The sequence below is a fragment of the Phyllostomus discolor genome, chromosome 3 (genome assembly GCF_004126475.2).
Source record: "Phyllostomus discolor isolate MPI-MPIP mPhyDis1 chromosome 3, mPhyDis1.pri.v3, whole genome shotgun sequence".
Lineage (NCBI taxonomy): Eukaryota > Metazoa > Chordata > Mammalia > Chiroptera > Phyllostomidae > Phyllostomus > Phyllostomus discolor.
In genome coordinates, this window is record NC_040905.2 from 187,177,221 (window position 1) to 187,198,081 (window position 20,861).

Genomic DNA, 20,861 nt, shown 5'->3' on the forward strand with positions numbered 1-20,861 from the left:
CTTTGGAAGGATGCTAAAAGAGGAGGACCTCTGCCCTCCACAGTACTGTAATTTGACACAGGTGGGAATCAAGAGATCTGGATTCAGTGCAAGCACTGTCATTGATTGGCCCTTGGACCTTGGTTAAACCGTGTCCTCTTTGGGCTTCCGTTCCCACATTAGAAATATGGAACAGATACTATTGGTAATACGACTTAGGGTGGCTTGTTAGGACTTTTAAATGAGATACACTATCTAGCCTTTGAAAAGTGTAAATCAGCTTTAAATAAGGGCTACACTTATGGACAAAATGAAGATTTGAAAATTTCAGTAATTTTAAAATCAAGTGACTAAAGGAATGTTAAAGCAGAAATTGTGACTGGGGAAGAATATGACTTTGAGGCACAAAATCACGTCTGATAAGGTTCACATAATGACAAATGCCTATTTGTTTTAAGGAAAGTAATATATATTGATGTATACTCCTGTTTGTTTATTTAAGTATGAAGTGACTGATTTCATGGCCTGAAGCCTTCTGTAGAATTTGACTACATATATGTATGTATTCCCCCACCCACAGTGAGTGAGTTCTGGCTGTGGCTTCTCGGACACAGGCAGGCTTGCCCTGGAGCCCAGGGCTCGTAGAGTAGCCTTCGGGGACTCCTGAGACCGTTGTCACGAAGGAGGCGGGGAGGCGCTGGAAGGAGAGGAGACGGAGCAGCCGTGGTGCTGAAGACGTGACCGTCTTTGGGCAGCAGTGGTAGAGGAGTGGAGACTGTTCTAGGGCTGCCCTGGGCTTTCCCTTTGATTCTGGGTTAGTCCACAGAGTTCCCAAAGGAGATCTGGCTCTTTCCAGAAGTAATTCTGGACCAAAATACTATGATAAGCAGGGACCAAAAGTCACGGGAAATTAAGGTGGCTGCGAATCACTTGGAATTAATTCATCCCTTGGGCCAGCTCTGCTGCTGCCAGACGTGCGCCCAGGGAACCCGGGCAGCTCACGGCACTTGGCACAGGGGCGTGTGTCGGAGCGCAGCTGAGCAGGGCTGCCTGGAGGGTCAGCGGGAATCGCTGTCTTGATGGCGACAGATTTTCCAATAAGAATACATTTTATTTACAGTAAAGATACAGACATGAAGTAAAGAGTGGAATTACTCTTTTTTCCATTTTGTCCATATTTCCAGAGCCATCAGAGATCAGAGCTCTGTTGTCTGAAAGCTGCTCGCTCTCCTCGCCCGCCTTACCCTGCAGACACTTGTCTGCAGCATTTGCTGGTGTCGTGGTTTGGGGCAGTTAGATGATGTCTCATGCCTGAGTTGTGTTATCTTTAAAGCGAAAGTAATTGGCTTGTTGTGAGGTTCAGATGAGACAATGGTGTCTGTGTGAAAGCATGTGGTGGATGGTGAAAGTGTGTCCAAATGGCCGATTGAAAAGATGTTTGGAAGAAAAATCCGACATGCAACATCCATTTGCTGCACTGTACAAAAAAGCCTAGCTTGAGGCCTCCCTCCTTTCCCTGTCGTAAGTCCGTTGTGTGCTGAATGGCCTCCAGGTTTATCCAGACAGACGCTTCCGTCTGTTGAATGATAACAGAAAACGCTCTCTCCCTTCTGTTCATTATGAAACCTTCATGCCACCTCGTGCACTGCACTCATGCTTGTCAGAAGTAACTCTGTACATAATACCTCTTTTCGTTCTTCACTTGTGGAGGAACAGGTAAAACTCAACATTCAGTGGTGTGAGTTCACATATTCATTACTTAAATCACGACCATCACTGAGGGAAGGCCCTTCTATCACCAAGACTGCCTTCAACTTGGGAACCGCAGGGAACACAGTGGGCCTAAAGCTGACCCAATCCCTGTTGCCTGAGCTTGAATCGCAGGTTGTGCCCGTGCCCGTTTTCAAGCTGTCATTAGATCACGAAGGGGGTGTGTGCGTGTGCGCCAGTGTTTGGCAGAGAGGAGTCTCGAGCCAGTGTCCCCTGGGTCTCGGTCTTGCTTATGATCTCTCAGAGTGCGTGCTGGCCGGGTCTTATTTCTGTTCACTGAGGTGGAGCTTGTTCCCTATTTACGTTTCTCTCAAGGTACAGAAGAGTAAAGCAGGATATAGAGATCTAAATTAGACCTGTTTATTTTTGTCTTAAGAAGAAAATTACTACTTTTTAAAAATGTTCAGGTACTCATGTAGGTTATAGAAACCAAATATAGATAACATGATGCATCTAGACGTGGTTTTTAATTTTAGGTCTGCCTAGAATCCAGGGGTGGTGGAGCCGACGAGAACTTTCCTTGTCCCATTAGCCTTTCTCGATCGCAGCATTTACGTGAGTCCTGCATTGTCAGGTGTGGCCAGACCTCCCGTTCACCGTTTCCCTCCCTTCTCTGTTCCTCGGTTTCCCAACTTCAGGTTAACCTCCTGAAGTCCACTCTTAAGTGTACTTTCAATCTTTACGCACGTGGTGTGGCCCTGCTCAAAGGCTTTAGGAAAATTCAGTATTACATGTAGATACTAATGTAAATTAGTATCTGTAAATGTAGATACTAGTTTACATTAGTATCTACAATACAGCATAATTAGGAGTTGATTTTTCGTAATACAAACGAGTTCCTTGATTTAAGTAAGGATTTTTCACAGGTCTGTTTTCAGCTGGCATTTAAACATAAACATAAAAACAATTGTTTAGGTTGCACACTCCTCTGTAGGAGGCAGAGAGGATAGATAGAGCAAGGGGAGGAAAGGACCCATGTGAGAAACTTAGAGGTGAAAAGAGAAGAACTTCTGAGAGCTCTGAAGATTGGACATTTGGATTTATAAGCATTTGACATCAGGGAACCAAAGAAAGCAGGAGACTTCATTTACTATCATTGGGTTAATTGGATCTAGCAAGCAACTTTGAATACAGGTTATAACTGACATAAATTTATATGTAATGGCTTGTATAAATAAATCCAGTGTTTGTCATGATATATACTGGTATTTTAATCGTCAGTGTCAGTATAATTTTAGATGACAGTTCCTAGTTCATGGGGGATATGATTTTTAGGTGAGTTGTAATTAATAGTCCCCAATACAGTGTTACTTAAATGTTGTAGGTAGTAAATTCTTTTCGATAATGAAATACATGTGGCAGTATTTCAAATTATGTGTATTAGAGTATTGCAAGTTCAGTTAATAAAAAAATGCCAGTGTCCCATTATCAAAGTAAAGTATGAAACACCGTTGTTTAAGATGCTAGTGTTGCGGAGGCAGCCAGTTCCTAGCAAGTTAATTGCCTGTCTTGAAGTGGTTTCTGTGATCATTTTTACTGACTTATTAAAGGTTAGGCCAGCATTTACTTCTGTGTCTTGTATTCCATACTTTCTCCTCCCACAGTTACAACTGTTACCGGATTCATCTTTCCAAAATCAGATTTTTAAATTATTTCTCCCCATACATGGGCTCTTCTCAGAAATCTGTAACAGTTCTTTTACCCACAGCTATCATTGGTCGTGTGGAGCTTGGCACCTAGTCCTTGTCGCAGTCTGGTCACAGCTTACCTTCTCTCCCGCCGCTTTACTCCACGCGTCTCCGGTTCAGGTTACCCGCGCCGGTTCCCTAAACGTGCGTCAGTCACTTCCTTCTACCCGCTCGCGCATATCCTCCTTCTGAGTGCCTTCCCTCCTCTTCTCCTGTGGTTCTACCCCCCTGTAAAGGCCAGTCTAAAGTCCACTGACTTTACAAAGGCTACTGTGACCCTCTAGGCAGGAGTTCCTGGATTCGTCCATGGTACTTATTATTTGCCTTTTAATCATGAGTTACTTCTTTTGCAAATGCGGTCTTTATCTTACTGAGGTTATAAATTCCTTAAAAGTAGAGCTTAAAAGAAGAGTTAAACGCTACTTTCCTGTCCTGGTGTTGGAAACCCACACTGTTGTTGATTTTTTTTGTGTGTTGAATACTGTTTATTTTTATCTTCAGGTTTACCGTTGCTTGTTCAGAGAACAATCGCCAGAACTATTGTATTACAAGAAAGTATTGGCAAAGGCCGGTTTGGGGAAGTTTGGCGAGGAAAGTGGAGAGGAGAGGAAGTCGCCGTTAAAATCTTCTCCTCTAGAGAAGAACGTTCCTGGTTCCGCGAGGCAGAGATTTACCAGACCGTAATGCTACGTCATGAAAACATCTTGGGATTCATAGCAGCAGACAATAAAGGTCAGTAACGTTTCCTTCTCCTCTGCATGTAACAAAATCTCCTTAATTAAGCCTGTTTACAGATATGGCTACTAAGCATTGTCACATTTAATGAGCAAAATAGATGTGTGTGATACGGATTAGACCTACTAGGTCAAATGGAATACATTAGAAGCCTTTAGAACCAGGAAACTTCTTAAAGATTTTCTTGAATCTTAATAACATGTTCCTAAATACTCTAATTGTTTTATAAAGTGTAAAGAGCAATTTGTTTAAAAAGCCGTGTGCTTTTGCTATTTTGCTTCTGGATAGTTAGTTATTAAGTACAGTCATAAAACAGAAAAAATTATAAAGTCAGGTTGCTCAAAATTTTGAGGTAAATTTAGAGCCCAAATGTGTGTTTCCATTTCATTTCTTCCTGCCCGTGAGGGCATTCTGACATCTGCTAATGATCTTGTCCACGGGGAGAGTGAAAACAGCTTCTCCAGGTATTCTGTGTTTTAAGTTGCCAGGGGCTAAACAGATTAATCTTTTAAATAACCTCAGTTAAATAGAGACACGTTTCTCCAAAACCACCTTGACCCATCCTTGCTCGTTGCTCAGGGGCTTGGGGCCCCACAGGCGCGGGAGGTCCAGGTCAGACCGGGTGCCGAGGAAGCCAGGCAGCCGTGGCCGCGGGGAGTCAGGACGAGTGGTGACTGCAAGCAGTGGCCGCACACTGGACTTCACCCGCTTTCTGGGCCTCAGTCACTACCTTTCGTCACAGTTCCTGCTTTTATAGCCTCTGTCAGAGCCTTCTGCCGCAACTCAACTCCCGTCATCCCACCCTGAGTCAGACGTTTCCCAATTTCCTGTTTTGTTAAAAATGCTGTCATTGTCTTTGAGATTGGCCAGAACCCGTCATCCTTTTCCTTCTGTCCCTTCCCATTTTCTTCACCAGGCTTAATTGTTTCACACTATTAAGTGTCTAATCTCAGTGGGTAACTATGAATGATTTTATAATTTTTCTCTTTGCTTCTCTGTATCTTCAAATATATTTGCAACAGGCATTTATTGTTTATTTTTCTAACTTTTATTTAGGGAAATTTTTCAATATATAGAAAGTAATATAAGGAACTTTCAGCACTTGCCTTCAATAATTATTAGCTCACTACCAATCATATGATCTCTGATTTCACCTGTGCTGCCCCAACTCAATTATTTGAAGCCAATCCTAGATACCGTATCTTTTCATCCATAAACATTCTCAGTTTGTATCTCTAGATTATGAAAGATCTTTTTATGAAACAACCATGTCACCATTATCATTTTTTAAAATGTCATCAAATATCTATTCAGTTTCAAATTTCTGCAGTTGTCTCCTATTTTTTTTAAAAAACAATTGACTACTTACTTTAGGATACAAAGTCCACACATTGCATTTGGTTGGTATTTATCTTAAGTCCCTTAAAATCTCTAGGCTTTTTCCTGTTGCAGTTTATTTGTTGGAGAAACTGGATTGTTTGTTCGACAAGGCTTGCCACATTCTGAATTGTACTAATTGAAGGCCTGTAGTATCTCTGAACTTGTTCCTTGTATTATTTGAAAACTGGTAGTCAGAATTAGAGACTGAATCTGATTACGTTTTATTGGTTTCCTGAAAATATTTCCTATCATATGTTTCCTGTTGTATCAGGTCAGGAGACATGTAATGTTGGATTATCTCTTTTTTGTGACCTAGAGTCAGTGACGGATGTAGGCAGTGATCATCAGTGGCTGCTACCAGTTCAATGTTACTTAATTTAAAAACAATACTTAAAACAAAACCAGTGACCCTAGTCTGACCAAGTCCTGAGTTTTCCTTTTCTTCTGTCTTGGACACCGTTTAGCTTCTTCAGTTTGTAAAACAACCTTTATTATGTTCGGTGACTCTAGGCTTTATTTATTTCTTAATAGTTGTCTTTGTTTTTTTGAAACTCTTCTTACTAATTTCTATGAAGGATCTAATTCTACAAGTAGTAGTTGATCCTTTAAAGAACTTACCCAATTTAGTGGCTTCAAACTCTGTTGTAGTGGTGACTCTCAAATCTGCCTTTTGAGGCTCAAATCTCACCCAGGCCCAGCATGTTTGATGCATGTTCCAGGTCACAAACACTGCCCTGAGCTTTTCTCCCTGCGTGTGCTCCTGCAGCAACCAAGCTGGTGCTGTCATCTGGTGGCCACCATAGGAACTAGCTGGCCTTGCTGGCTCTTCTCTAGCTCCTCCGTCCCAGTTCCCTTCTCATCCTGATTGAGTGTCTTTGTCCTCCTGATTGAGTTAATTCTACCCAGACAGCCCTTTATATATGCACAGCCTCGTACATGCCCTTCTTCCTTCTGCCTTTCTTGTCAATTACCTCATAAAAACCTTTCTTTCTTCCATCCGCCTGTGGTCCTGTATAATTTTTTTGTATTTGTGAGCCTTTCAGAATTCAATCATAGTTAACAAGCATGCAGATAAAGCTAGTGGTGTTCCTGTACAAGGAAAAAGAAAAGATGAAGAACAAGTCTATAAATAACTTGTATCATGAATCTCTAAGTCCTTTTGAAAGGACTCAGAAATCCCCTCCAGAATCTTCTGAAAACACCTTCCTTAATCTCTTCTAGCTAGAGTTGCTTTCCCTCAGTTAACAACCTTTAAAACATGGATGCTGTTTTATGTCAACTTGGGTTTTTTCTTTTGTTTTATAACTCATGAGAAAAGAAGCAGTGCATTTTAAGTCCTAATGTTCAAGGTATTTTACTACGTGTTTTAAAGAAACCTGTTACCCTCTTTTTTAAATCTGCGTAGTGGTCTTGCAAAGTAAGGTCTTCTTGTTGTGTAAACTGGAGGCAGAGGCTCACTGGTTAAGAGACTTGTTTGAGGTCGCCTAGTCAGGAGCAGCCCCTGGGTTGCAGCTCAGGTTGGCGTGACCTCGTGACTTCGGGTTGCTCCCTTTTACTGAGCTGTGCTGCCCCCTAGGATTGTGATACTTTTTTCCTCCCACAATTCCATGAAACATATGGTTTTCCTTAATATTTCCAGCTACTTCTAGGATAAATAGGCTTTTGTAGACGAGCCTGGCCAGAACCTTTACCTTAATTCTCATGGGAAAACACATTGCAAACTCATGTATTAGCTTACAAGTGAACTTTTGACACATGCATTCTTAGTTCTTGAGGATCAGAATCACCTTATGTGTGTAACACTGGGTTCAGTCGCGCTTTTTCTCCTCCTGACATTTCAGTTCCTGCCTCAGCTTCCCCTGTGTTAGTGATCCTGCTCTTTTTATGTTTCTCTGGGCTGGAAACCTTGGAGCCTGGCTTCTTTGTGAATTATACATAGAGTCTGTCATTAAAGCTTGCACTTCTACATCTAATTCACCTTGAGTTTTGTTCCATCGCACTCCATCCCCGCTGTGGCCACACTGGGATCCTGACACTTCTCTTTCTCCTGCCTCCCTCCTTCATCGTTTCCCTCTATCCTTCCAGAAACAGCTGCTGAGCACCTAACCCGGACCAGCCATCTTTCTAGGCATTAAAGAGTTTCTGGCTCTGCCGCTGTCTGTGTAGACTCGAGATTATTGTCTTCAAACTATGTCTCTCAAATGGGATTAGTCATCCTGCCTTATCTCCAGAATAGGGGGCTTACTCTGAGGACCTAAAGAATACATTCATAAAAGTAGAAGACAAACTGAAAATACAGGAAAATATGAAGGAAAGATATGCAGACTTAAGGTGCCATCATATTGCATTTGTGGGATTTGGGACAGAGAGTAAAGTGACAATTTTTGAACCAGGAAATTGTAAATGTTCTACAGCCCACCTGAAATATTGTTGCTGTCCTTTGCAGACAATGGTACGTGGACTCAGCTCTGGTTGGTGTCTGATTATCATGAGCATGGATCCCTTTTCGATTATTTGAACAGATACACGGTTACTGTGGAAGGAATGATAAAACTCGCTCTGTCCACAGCAAGTGGACTTGCTCATCTTCATATGGAGATTGTCGGTACCCAAGGTAACGTGAAGCAGTCCTGTTGTTTAAGCTCCGGAATCCCATGGATCTAGTGTCTGTTCAGGAAAGTTTTGAAAGAAGTCAGCCTAATTGGAGGTGTTATCTTTCTGTTGAACATCTCAGATGGAGTTAGGAATCAGGGCGGTTTTTGTTTTGTTTTGTTTTGTTTTGTTTTGAGAGATCCTGTGGTCGTTGTAACAGCACTCGTGTTTTTGTGAGTTCAGTTCCCTACTTGTGATTTTTGAGGATCTTGATTTTAGAATTCAAGTCAGAGAGACTGTATTTTTTTATATGTAGTGTCAAATGACATGTGAAGATGCTTTGTAAACATCAGCAGGCTGTATAAATATTATCTGGCTATCTAACAGAATTACATTTGACTTTGAGATAAGGAGACTGCACGAGAGCCTTTTATAGTTGAAAAATTAAATATTCAGTTTTAGTTATGAATTTTTTATGCTGTGATTTTTGTGCCATGTGGGATCTCAGGTACCAAGATATCTCTCTGCTCTGGTGATTGACCACTTATGACCCGACTCACTTGAGGTTGTTAAGTAGTGGCCCCGGTATTGTGGGTGGTGTGGGCTGAAATGCTTGGACGCTGGGCCAGGAGAAGAGACTTGAATTTAAAGGAAAGAACTGTGATTGGTATTACCTTTTTAAAAAGCAGTTATGTTTGTTTATTTGTTTGCTTTTAGGAAAACCTGCCATTGCTCACAGAGATTTGAAATCAAAGAACATCTTGGTGAAAAAGAACGGAACTTGCTGTATCGCAGACTTGGGGCTGGCAGTGAGGCATGATTCCGCCACAGACACAATTGATATTGCCCCAAACCACAGAGTGGGAACAAAAAGGTACACGCGAATAAGTAGGAGTTAGTGTGTTCCAAAAGCAGCTTCTTTTCCTTCTCGTCTGCACATAAATGTCACCTCTGAAACGCAGATTTTTGTTAGATTAGCCACAGGTAGAAAGAAGACCTTAAGGTTTTGCCTGCTCTGAAACCAAGGTTACCTGACTTGAAAAGATGCCTGCTGATGAAAGGTGGTCCTTCCAGAAGATAATACCATTGTTATGTTAATTACAACAGCAATTGGAGCTAATGTTTATGGGGTACCTACTATGTGCCAGTCATTTTGAGTCTTTTCATACATTATCTCATCTAATGCCCAACTCACGTGCCATATGGTAGCTAGTCCAACTATTTTTCAGTTCCTGAAAACCTGCCTTTCTTCCTTAGAACTTTTGCATGTGCTGTGCCCCAAAGCCAGCTTTCCCCTGCTGTTTCCCTAACTTGTATGCCCCCTTTCTTTCTCCAAGGAAGGCTTTTCTGGCCTGTTAGGTATTCTTGCCAAGAGCTCTCATAACACACTGAACTTGGACCATTGAAACACTTCACATGTTATGGTGTAACTGTCCATGTATTTGTATATTCCATTGGATTTCAGGCTGCTTGAAAGCAGTCTATATTTCCAGCATCTATCACAGTGCCTAATACATAGTAGGTCCTCAGTAAATATTTGTTGAGCCCACAGTCCTCAAAAGAATCTAACTAGGTAGGTGTGATTATTCAATTCACAGGGGCATGCACCTCATGGAGGTTTTGTAATGTGGCCAACCTCTCTTATGGATGGATAGTAAGCTGAAGAGGTGAGATTTGAACCTGTGAACATAAGCTTGTCCTATATCACAGCATGTTGCCAGAACATATTTTCAGACCACTGCCTTGGCCTTGGATGGAGCCAAGCTTTGTTCTGCCTAAGTCATATTCAGGGTTTCTGGACTCAGCAGGGACTCAGAACTCTCAGCTCTGGGTTCCAGGACAGGGGTTGTTCAGGGTCTGCCCCCTCCCCACCCCCACAACCCATCCCCCCTGCAGGTCTTTGTGGGTCCAGATCTGTAACCTTAGTAGGGTTTTTAAAACTTTAGGGCTCCACAGTGTGGTGGCATCAATAGGAGGACTGGCATTCATTTTAGTCTATTATTTTCTTACCTGAAATTTGTCCCTGCCCTATCTTCCATTCTAGTCTAGTGAGGAGACTTCTAGAAATAGAGAGTCCCTGCAGAGTACGTGACAAAGGAGGTGGTGAACGTTAGGAAATTGAACAGTCAGAACTGTCACCTGTGGCTTTCAGAGGAGACTGAGGTCAAAAGGCAGATAGCAGGGAGGGTCTGGCTGGCGTTGGGATGGTCTCGGTTATGTGGCACCGCACCTGTGGGACGGAGAGGTGCCTGGGGGCGTGTTCTCCAGTGCTGACAGTGTGCTGGTGGCGGAGCGGTTTTCCACTTCGCACTTCATGTACTTCGGGAACGTTCCTGTAAGAGGTTCGAGTCAAGAAAAAAAGAAAAAGAACCGTGCTGAAAGAGGACGGAAGTCTTAATATTGATTTTTTATTTTTAATTCTCAAGGGGTAAAAGAGTTCAGTAGTCACATGGCCACCATTCAGTAAAATAAAGTGCCGGCTTTTTTTTTTTTTTTTTAGGTACATGGCCCCTGAAGTTCTAGATGATTCCATAAATATGAAACACTTTGAATCCTTCAAGCGTGCCGACATCTATGCAATGGGCTTAGTGTTCTGGGAAATAGCCCGAAGATGTTCCATTGGTGGTAAATCCCCCCCTTTACTCAACAGTTTATCCTGCACAGAGTTGTTAGACAGAGTTGCCGCCCCTCGGGTGGAAGGAGGTTACACACGGCAGCAGACTGAAATGACACTGGCCAGGCGACTGGGGGAGCGCCAAGGGCAGTGAAGGAGCCGGAACCCGCAGTGAGGGAAAACGGCGACACGTGTTATCCTAGTGCACAGCCTTACCCTGATGTACTCTTGTTCCGTTTCCACTGGAATCTTGGAAAACATCAGAAACTAACCGTCTGTTAAACAACTTACTTGTTTAGAATGGGTGACTGCTTCCGTGGCCACCCAGGAAGCTGTTTCGAATGTGCACCTGGGTCAAACTGGTCCCCCCATCCCCCAACCCCTGAGGACAACCCTCAACCCCCGAAACGGTGGTTATTTTCTCCAGACTTGGAGATTAGATATACAGGGTGCAGTACAGTCACATAGCCATTACATTACTTTTTAAAGTAAGTTTGTTTTAACTTTTAAATTTAGTTTCAGATTGAGCACTTTGGATGTTTTCTTGAGAAAGGCTCTTATGTGTCGGGGGCCCACACTGGGCCAAGACTGAGGGCCTCAGGTTTTTGAGGCTGTAAGGGGCAGGGTGTGTCTGTATTGTAGTGGAGAGGACAGGTTGTTGACAGAGGCAGGTAGAGGAAGGTGTTTGCACCTCAGGCTTGTCTTGTAGGTAGGAGTCACCCCTTGGCGACAGAGGGTGTATCCCCGTACCAAGTGAGAGGCTGTGCACCGGCAGAATAAAAACTCATTTCGTGCACATCAGAGTTCTGGGAAAATGTCGATCCAGTCCTCACAGCTCCTGGTTCACTATCATTAAAACTGCCCTTGCAATCCCACAGTGATATTTACCTTCAAGGTGTGGGCCCAGCGCTGGTCAACGAGGTGGGTTGTTGATACAGGTGTGCATGAGATGGAGCAAGCTGCGAGCTCCATTCCACATACCTGGCTTAGTAGTGGGGCCCTATAATAAGACGCTCCGAGTGTCTTTCCTGTCCGTTCAAAGAATGGTCTGGCATCATCTGAGTAAATTTTTTAAAATTGATTTTCTTTTTCTTTCTTTTTTTTTGAACCAATATAGGAATTCATGAAGATTACCAGCTGCCTTATTATGATCTTGTACCCTCCGATCCATCAGTTGAAGAAATGAGGAAGGTTGTTTGTGAACAGAAGTTGAGGCCAAATATTCCCAACAGATGGCAGAGCTGTGAAGTGAGTATTTCTTTTAGATACTGTGCAGCTTTCTAAGCTGCTTCTGCTTAAGAAGTGGAAATTTGCTACTTTTCTTTAAGAATAACAGACACAAGAATTCCCTTTTCTTTCTTTTTCATGGCAATTAAACCAGTGAGAAAAAAAGCAGAACAAGTTGTTTTCATGTGCATGTGTAAGCACATTGGAAGGGCCATGGAGTAATGTTGGCAGTGGCCCTCAGAACAGTGTGTAGGTCTGCCCGTTGCCAGAGCACCTGCATTGTGAGTGAGCACCCCCCTTCCGTCGGGGCAGCCCTGACGGGGCGGGGGAGGTTGAGTGCTGACGGCAGCCGGTAGCCCCGTGCTCTAGACCAAGCCTGAGCACTGTCTCAGAGTGACATCCGGGTAAATCACTTCAGTTCTCTGACAGGACTTTCTGTGAAAGGAGGAGCTTGGGTGAGATGACGATGAAGATGGTTCAGATGGTTTTATCTCTCCTCTGCCTGCCTGTGTGATTACTCACCGGGAATTTGGGGGAAATGCTTCCCAGCAGTGTCTGAGCTTCTCAACCCCAGCTCTTGCAAAAGGTTTTAGAAATATTTTTGTGGTCATAAATTTAAAGAATTCGGTAGACAAATTTTATGTAGTCTGTCTTTACTTGCCAGCTGTCACTAATTATAATAATGGTGAGGCAGAGCATTCCCCTCCAGATTTGAAGTTTTGTACTTTAGGGGGAATAAAAAGCTAACCACTAAGTAGTTGATTTTATATCTTAAAATAATGTAGGACTCAGCCCTGGCCAATGTGGTTCAGTGGTTGGAGCGTTGCCCTGCAACCAAAAGGCTGAGGGTTCAATTCCCCATCAGGGCACATACCTGGGTTACAGATTCGGGTCTGCACCCGCCTCCACCTCAGTCTGGGTGGGTACAGTCCTGGGTTGGGTCACGTGTGATCCCTGGTCCAGGCATATGCCTGAGGCCACCAGTTGATGCTTCTGTCTCAATGTTTTCCTGTCTCTCTAGAAGCAATGAAAAAATGTCCTTGGGTGAGGATAAAAAAAATAAAATAATAAAATAAAACAAGATAAAGTAGAACAAGATAAAAATAACGTAGGACTCAGTAGAACCTTTGACATCCAGAGAGCTCTTTAGCTCCCGCCAACAAAATCACATACGTAGGCCTGGATACAGTACATCTCATGGATGCAAAGACTTGGCATGTTTAACAAATGAAGATGGGCTATATTTTTGCCTTTTAAAAATTTGATCTTGATATTGCAGAGTACAAACTTGAGTATTTACACATCACTCAATAATTAGAGCAGGTTGTTTTTGAACAGATGGCTTTTTAAGCGTGAGGAAAAGTCAGCAGTTAATGCTGAGACCACACATGCCACTTGCAGTCACTATCACATTATTCCGAATTAAAGCCTCCACTGTCGTTTTGGTTTTTCTCCCTTTTGTTAGTTTTCCATGTACTCATCACTGATTCAGTTTCTCACTGTTCTAGGGTTTTGTAACTCTCCCCTCCATAGTTGAGACCTCTACAGTCTTTGAAAAAGGAACATGAGACTGACTAAAGAAGTGCCTCACAGAACCCCCCCCACCTTCTCTAGTCTAGCCAGCAGGGCAGCCCTCCCCTTCCGTCCTGGGCTCCCTTTGCCTCTTGTGGTGAGTCCTTCCTGAGTCTCACATCTGCCTGCTTCTTGGTTTGCTAATTCCTCCTCCCCTCCTTCAGCCTCTGCCTAGATGTTACCTGGTCAGTGAGACGTTACCTCTCCGTCTATTTAAAATACCATCCTCTTGCCTAGCTCATTTTCTCTCCTTCCCTAAATGACATTTCTCATTGGCGTTTACCGCTGACAGCCTATGTGAGTTGCTTTCTCATTAATTTTATGCTTTAGTCCTCTAGAACAGGGGTCCCCACCCCCTCGGGTCACAGGCCACTAGCAGCCTGTGGTCTGTTAGGAACTGGCCCACACAGCAGGATGGTGGGCAGTCCAGCAAAGCTTCACTCACATTACCGCCTGCGCTCCGCCTCCTGCTTCCACCCCCCACCCCCCAATCTGTGGAAAAACTGTCTTCCACGAAATGGTCCCTGGTGCCAAAAAGGTTGGGGGCCGCTGCTCTAGAATGGAAGCTTTTTGAGGGCAGGGATTTTGTCTGTGTGCCACTGCCGTATCCCCAGCACCCAGGAGGTATCTGATACGTGTTAGGCACTCGGTGAATATTTGTTGAATGAATATATGCCTGTGATGGGCACTTTGTCCTTTTTAATCTGGAAACAAATATTCACTTCTAGAAAGTGTTTCTGAAATACTTGTCTGATTTGTTCTCTCTTATTTTCCTGTTTTCTCAACTCCGATTATCAACGTTAGACCTCCTCCCAATTTGCTTATGTTTTCCCTCCTGTTATCCATTTCTTTGTTTGTTTTTTTTTTCCCACTTTCTGAGAGGCCGATCAGCTTTTTTAAATCAGGTTTATCTCCCACTTCTGTAAAGTTTTTTCGAGGTCAAGAAAGGAAGAAAAACCTATTGCCACATTTTCTTTGATCTCTTTGAGACTATCAATGATATTTTTTTCTCTGTGTACAGCTTCCATTTTCTCCAAGTTGCTTTTTGTCTGTTTCTGTCAGCTTCTCATTTTATGTCCTTTTCCCAAATGCCTGACCAAACTCGCACTCTCTGTTTGAAATCAGGGCCCTGAGAGCTCACAGGAAGCTGGTCTGGGAGGTGGTCTGGCAGGGCCGCTTCCTGGGGGACCTGCTGATGTCAGTCCCTCCAGGTCTTTCCTCTCGGGCGGCTCACACGCCCCAGGGGAGACTCTGCCAGGCTCTTGCCTGGAGGAGGACGTGTGTGCTGCTGCCTGTGTTTTGTGGAGAAAGCCTCCGGCCTTAGCATTCAACGCGCTGTCAGTACGGGACTTCCTCCTCCGTGTTCCCTGAGTCAGGAATTCCTGTTGCACCCTCTCAGGTGCAAACCTCCAGCTTATTGCTGGGCCAGGGGAGGGCCAGGGATCTGGGGTTCCGATTCTTTCAGCTGATGCTTCTGCTTTTCACCTACACTTCACTCTAGAGGTACTTGACACCGTTAATACTTCAGTGTAAGGTGGTGTTTCAGTGTGAGTCAAGTTCCTTCTTTCCCTGCACAGCTCTGGTGGAGGATTTGGCTTTTTCAGGTCTGCTGAGTAAGTCACTGTGCCTGTCTGCTTTCCAGCTGCGGGCACCAGTGCTTTATTGATGGGGGTTTCGGTTATTTCTAGTCTCGTGGTATTACAGACAGTGCTCAAACAAACAAACCAAAGACTTGCGTACGTGTCATTTAGAAAGAAACCTTTCAGGCAAACGTTCTTACCCAGATCAGTGGAAAGTGGTGCATGCATTAATTACAGTTTTTTATCTTTTTGTATTTCCTTGCAGGCCTTGAGAGTAATGGCCAAAATTATGAGAGAATGTTGGTATGCCAACGGAGCAGCTCGGCTCACAGCTCTGCGGATCAAGAAAACTTTGTCACAACTCAGTCAACAGGAAGGCATCAAAATGTAACTCTGCGGCTTTGCCCGAACTCTGCTCTTCTTCAGATCTGCTCCTGGGCTCTAATTGGGGAGGTCACTTGTTCTACCTCACTGAGAGGGAATAGAAGGATGTCGCTTCCTTTCGATAAGGTCGATTTAGAACTTCCCAGGATTGCCGTGGACCCAGGAACCAGCCCCGTGGGTCCTCTCTGTGCACTATGAACTCTGCTTTCCCGGGACAGTCACGGAGTGTTGTGTAGTCTACCTTTATTTTTTATTAACACAAGCCTTTCTTTAAAGATGATTGCTGGTCTTAACTTTAGTGACTCTGCTGTGCTGAAGATCACCTTAAGGGTAAAGGAGCTGGATTGCCGAGTTATACGAAGCATTTCTTGTTTTTAAAGAAAGTGATTTCCTCCTGGTTAGTACATTCTCAGAGGATTCTGAACCACTAAAGAGTTTCTTTGATTCAGACTTTGAATGTACGGTTCTATAAATTTCAGGATCTTAAAACTAACACTTAAAAAACTCTTATCTTGAGTCTAAAAATGACCTCATATAGCAGTGAGGAACATAATTTATGCAATTGTGTTTTGTATACTATTATTGTTCTTTCACATATTCAGAACATTACATGCCTTTAAAATGGGATTGTACTATACCAGTAAGTGCCACTTCTGTGTCTTTCTAATGGAAACAAGTAGAATTGCTTAAAGCCTGTGCTTGTTAAAACCTGTAGTGTTTCAATTCAAAACGTTAATTTATCTGGTACATAGACCTTTTCTGTTCTGTTTTTTTGGAAGAGGTTTTGTGGTATGTCATTTGGTGTTCCATTTTGAAAATGCCTTTCTCCTACCAGAATGTGCTTAAACCACTAAAGAGATGAAGTGGCATTAATTGGTGAGTTGTTATCACAGTCACGTTTGAATAGTCTCGCATCAAGTTTTTAGTGGTGTTGTCTAAGTGTGCTTTACAAAACATCGAGTGGCACTCTAGACGCTTCTAGTACTTTAATTTAAAGTTTGTAGCATACAGACTAATTTTTCTAAAAGGGAGAATTTGTCTAGCTGCTTGTGAAAAGTTGTGTGGCATTCTGTAAGCCATTTTGTTCTTTATCTGATCAAAGACAGTGTTATTTTTTTAAGAGATGAATTATGTTTAAAGTTAGAGTATGGGTAATGTTAAAGGATAGGCCTTTTTCTAGGAGGGTAAAGGTAGTTAATAATTGGAGTAGAAGAAAGCAGGTATGCAGGAGAGTCGCGTGTGTCACGTGGGGGTCATTGTTCGGTGCATTTTCTGTCTTTGGAACTAGGGTTAGATTCAGTGTGGTTTTGAGGTCTCACTACATTTTGAGGAAGGCAGCTTTTAATTCCGTCTTTCCTTCTGTATGCAGGTATTTTAACTGCTTAATTTACAAGGCTATGTAACAGTTTCAGTACACTCTTGATGTTTGGGAGAATGGTAGTAGCTAAAGCATATCCTGCATATAGGTTCTCCATTTACAGATGTTTCCTGGGCAGATTAAACGTTTCCAATAAACTGGTTATGGTCTTTTCACATTAAGTGGAAACTAGCTTATGGTAACTGGCTTTTACTTCCAGTGCTAAAACTCTTTGCAGGACTTGTACAATTCTCTAAGTTTTCTTTATCACTGTGATCTTACTCTGAGGGGGCGAACCGTCTTGGCTGTGAGGCGAGTCGCTGACATCACGGCGCCAGCGCCCGGCGGGAGGGGCGCAACAGCCTTTCCAGCACTTAGGTCGGAGGAGAGAGCAGCCGTTCACACCGGCTGAGCTGTGTTCCGAAATGTCTTGTCTCTTATTCATAGAATAAATTTGAAAGACTATTTGGTCTTAAAACCAAAGTAATTTTAGAAAGAATAGTATTACATAGGAATTTAGTGTCGATTTCATGTCTTTAAAACATCATGGGGAAAATGTGCTTAGAGGTTACTATTTTGACTCCAAATTCGAGGTTTTTTCCTGTAGTTACTGTGATTTCATCAAAGCAAATATATGAGTTTGAGAGGTTTGTTTTTATCATTGTGTTACATTTCCTGTTTCATAATCTCTAGCTCTGTGATTAGGCACTCTTTTTTTTTTCTTTGCCATTTCTAAGTCTACAAGATCTTCTTTATGAAATCCAGGGGACCAATGCGTTTTATCACTAAAACTATTTTTATATAATTTTATTAAGAACATACCAAAAGTTCTTGTCTGATTTAAAGTTGTGATACATGATTTCTCAGTTTCATACAAGGTAATCGACTTTTGCTGAAGCTGTTCTTTATTAAATCAAAGATTGAGTTACAGTTGTACTTTTCCTAAGTGAATAAAATGCACTTTTAATGAATCAGGGAATTTTTTAAAGTTGGTATTTAATTCTAAATTGGGTTTACATATTACTGCAGCTAACTCCTTTTTTGGCAAACGGTAGTTTGATAAAACTCAATCGGCTAATACTGAAAATGAAAGTGACTTAAAAGATGAAGCAGATCAATCACAGGTAAATTTGACTAGAGTATTCATTTTGTCATTTGGAAACTCAGAAACTCAGGCTTTTTTTATACTGCCTGTCTTCAGATGCTCACCTTCCAAGATCCAGCTTGGCTGAAATAGACCTTGAGGCAAATGACCTGCCCACGTCCTTTCTGTCAGTACACCGGAGGGGTGGGGGTGGGGGCGGGGGAGGGCTGACCTAGTGGGGCACAGACACCCCCGGTCCTTCTTTACTGACTTCCACCCTGTCTCCCCCGCCCTGCCTTCCTGCCGACCCCTGGCTCAGAGACCATGGCCTGGACGAGCGTCCCCTCTCTCCAGCACCCTTTCCCCAGCAGTCTTTTGACTGAAGATATCTAGAGCAAAATGGTCATTGGAAGTTGTGGGATATCCTTTCATTTCCTTGATTCATTGAATGTTGCCGGGAGGGGTCTCCGCATTCAGAGACTGGGCAGATGATGGCCCCGCTGGCTGCCCTTGGTCAGCTTCAGCCTTGGCCGACCCCTGGCAGCTGTGGCAGTGGGAGGTGTGCCGGCGGCGGCGGCCAGCTGTACCCCCTCTAGGACAGGGTAAGGCCCAGAGAGCCGAGCCTGAAATTCTGCTGTAGTGATAGTGCTCGAGAAGTGCCTTGAGTCGGTGTACACGCCATGGCTGTCGAGAATTCCAAATGCCAGTTCTTATTACAAACTCTGAGTGGTCACGTGGCCATTTTGCAGTTTATGCATGAATTACCATTTTTTCTCTATACCTGAGAACTGTCACAGGTAGACTATTCTGCAAAACAAGATGGCAAAGTGCTCATTAAAATGCACAACAAAATCGGTATCCCATCACGCATGTCCTATCAAAAGTTGACTCGTGTCCTTGCACTGAAAGAGCGGTGGCAAGTGGCTGGGTTTTGGTTTCTTGGCTGTGGCGGTGAATTGGCTCCAAGATGCTGGAGATTCCAAATTATGGTTCTGTTACCACTTGGCAAAAAATGTCATTTTTCACAGTTTTGAGATCCTTAGGAGTCACCCTGGACACGCACTGTGGCTCCTTGTGTCTGGCTCAGGATGCTGGGACATCTGTGGGCCCTCTGCCTGGGACTGCTGGCTTCCGGGACTCTCTGAGGGCTGTCACCACATTAAACTTTTCAGTCCCGTGATGCAATCGTACTTGTAATTGTAAACTTCGAAAAGGTGGTTCGTAACATTCAACCTGTTTCTTTAAAGCTTAACAAGAACTTCAGTGAGTTTGTTCTTACTCTCTGACAAGATTGGCAGATGGGTGCCGCGAACCACGTTTGGTACCCCTCTTTCACACGTGCCAATGGGGCGGGGCGTTTGACGTTTCTCCATATGTCGAGGAGATGCTTCAAAATATCAATTGCTTTAAACTTAAATTACCTCTCAAGAGACCAAGGTACATTTACCTCACTGTATATATATGTTTAATATTCGTCAGAGCATTCTCCGGGTTTGCCGTTTTATTTCTGTAAAGTATGAGTATTATGTTGCTCCATCCCTCAAACGGTACTGTACTGTTTATATGTGTGCCCCAGATAACATCATCTGTGCTTTGTTCTCTGTGTTGTATTGTATCTGTGCAAAATCCTTCTGGCTTTATCCGTGTAATCTCTGCCTTTTTAGATGTGTACAGAAAATGTCCATATAAATTTTCCTTTAAGTTGAATGATTTTGAAAAACCTGTAAAGAGGAGAGAGAAGCAAAAACTGCAGTTCCCCATAAGTTTTTAAAATATGTATATTGTGTTTGTGGTCATATTCTGAATGAACTGTAAATAGGAAGTAGAAGAGTGATACTTATGTCAAGTCCTAACACTACAGTAGAAAAATGAAAGCAATGCAAATAAATTACTTTTTCTTCCCAGTGCTAGTGGCATCATTTAAAATAAAGTGTATATATCAGAGTGGGCCATGCTTTTATGGAATGTAGTTGCTATAGCCCCGACTGGTATGGCTCCGTGGGTTGGGCGTCGTCCCATGAGGAGAAAGGTCACCAGTTCGATTCCCAGTCAGGGCACACGCCTGGGTTGCAGGTTTGGTCCCCTGTCAGGGTGTGTACAAGAGGCAACTGATCAGTGTTTCTCTCTCACATTGATGTTTCTCTCCAAAGAAAACAATGGAAGGAAGATGAAAGTAGGAGATAAAAGGGAGCACTGGTGCGAATCAGTGATAAAATGTGCACGTGTTGTGGGAAGCAGCTCTTAAACACCTGGGATCTTAGCATTGGAATAGATGGTGTGCAGGGAGGCCTGCGTGTAAAGGGAGGTGTGAGCTCACAGACTGCCTGGTAATGTTAGATGCCTTCAAAGGGAAAAGCACGCGGGAGAGGTTATGGCATCGACGCTGAAGTGAAGTCAGAACGGCTGCTCGGCACTCCTGAGACCCTCGAGGACTCAGGTGGCTGCTGGACTCACCAGCTGGACTAGATGGGTGCTCGATGAGTTTGGGATTAACTGCACTTCCCTAGCATTTGAGTTTTGGCCAAGGGCTTTTATTTGCGTATCTCACCTGATTTTTGCAACTAGGATGGATGTTGACTAATTGGGAGGTGTACAGGATACCCAGGACCGAGAGGAGCCTGGCAGCTCTTCCTTCAGGAAATGCCTGAAGGCGACCTGGGTGTGGGTTTGATAGAGGGCGAGGCCAGAAAGGGCAGGGTTTGCACGGGAGGCTCAGGGGCGGCCTCTTCTCCCTCGATGGCCATTCTAGCTGTGGGCTTTCACTGGGAAGATGGAGCTCAGCACATGCCCCCGGGAATTCCAGTTTGGGAGGCCATGTAGCCTGGGAGACTGGTGGCAGCTGGCGGAGCCCCAGCGTCCGTCTCACTTAGTGTTCACCTCTGCCTGGAGGACAGTGAGA

General features: G+C 43.6%; 1 protein-coding gene across 1 annotated transcript in view; it reads left to right on the top strand.

The window, feature by feature from the left end:
* TGFBR1 (transforming growth factor beta receptor 1) overlaps window positions 1-19,866 on the top strand; it is a 48,933-nt gene extending 29,067 nt beyond the window's left edge. The window contains exons 4-9 of the mRNA XM_028516053.2: window positions 3,939-4,169; window positions 7,999-8,166; window positions 8,862-9,018; window positions 10,645-10,769; window positions 11,876-12,006; window positions 15,403-19,866. Coding sequence (XP_028371854.1) covers window positions 3,939-4,169; window positions 7,999-8,166; window positions 8,862-9,018; window positions 10,645-10,769; window positions 11,876-12,006; window positions 15,403-15,528 — 938 coding nt within the window. The 3' untranslated portion in view covers window positions 15,529-19,866. The remainder of the gene's footprint in view (window positions 1-3,938; window positions 4,170-7,998; window positions 8,167-8,861; window positions 9,019-10,644; window positions 10,770-11,875; window positions 12,007-15,402) is intronic.
* Window positions 19,867-20,861: the final 995 nt, after the last annotated feature.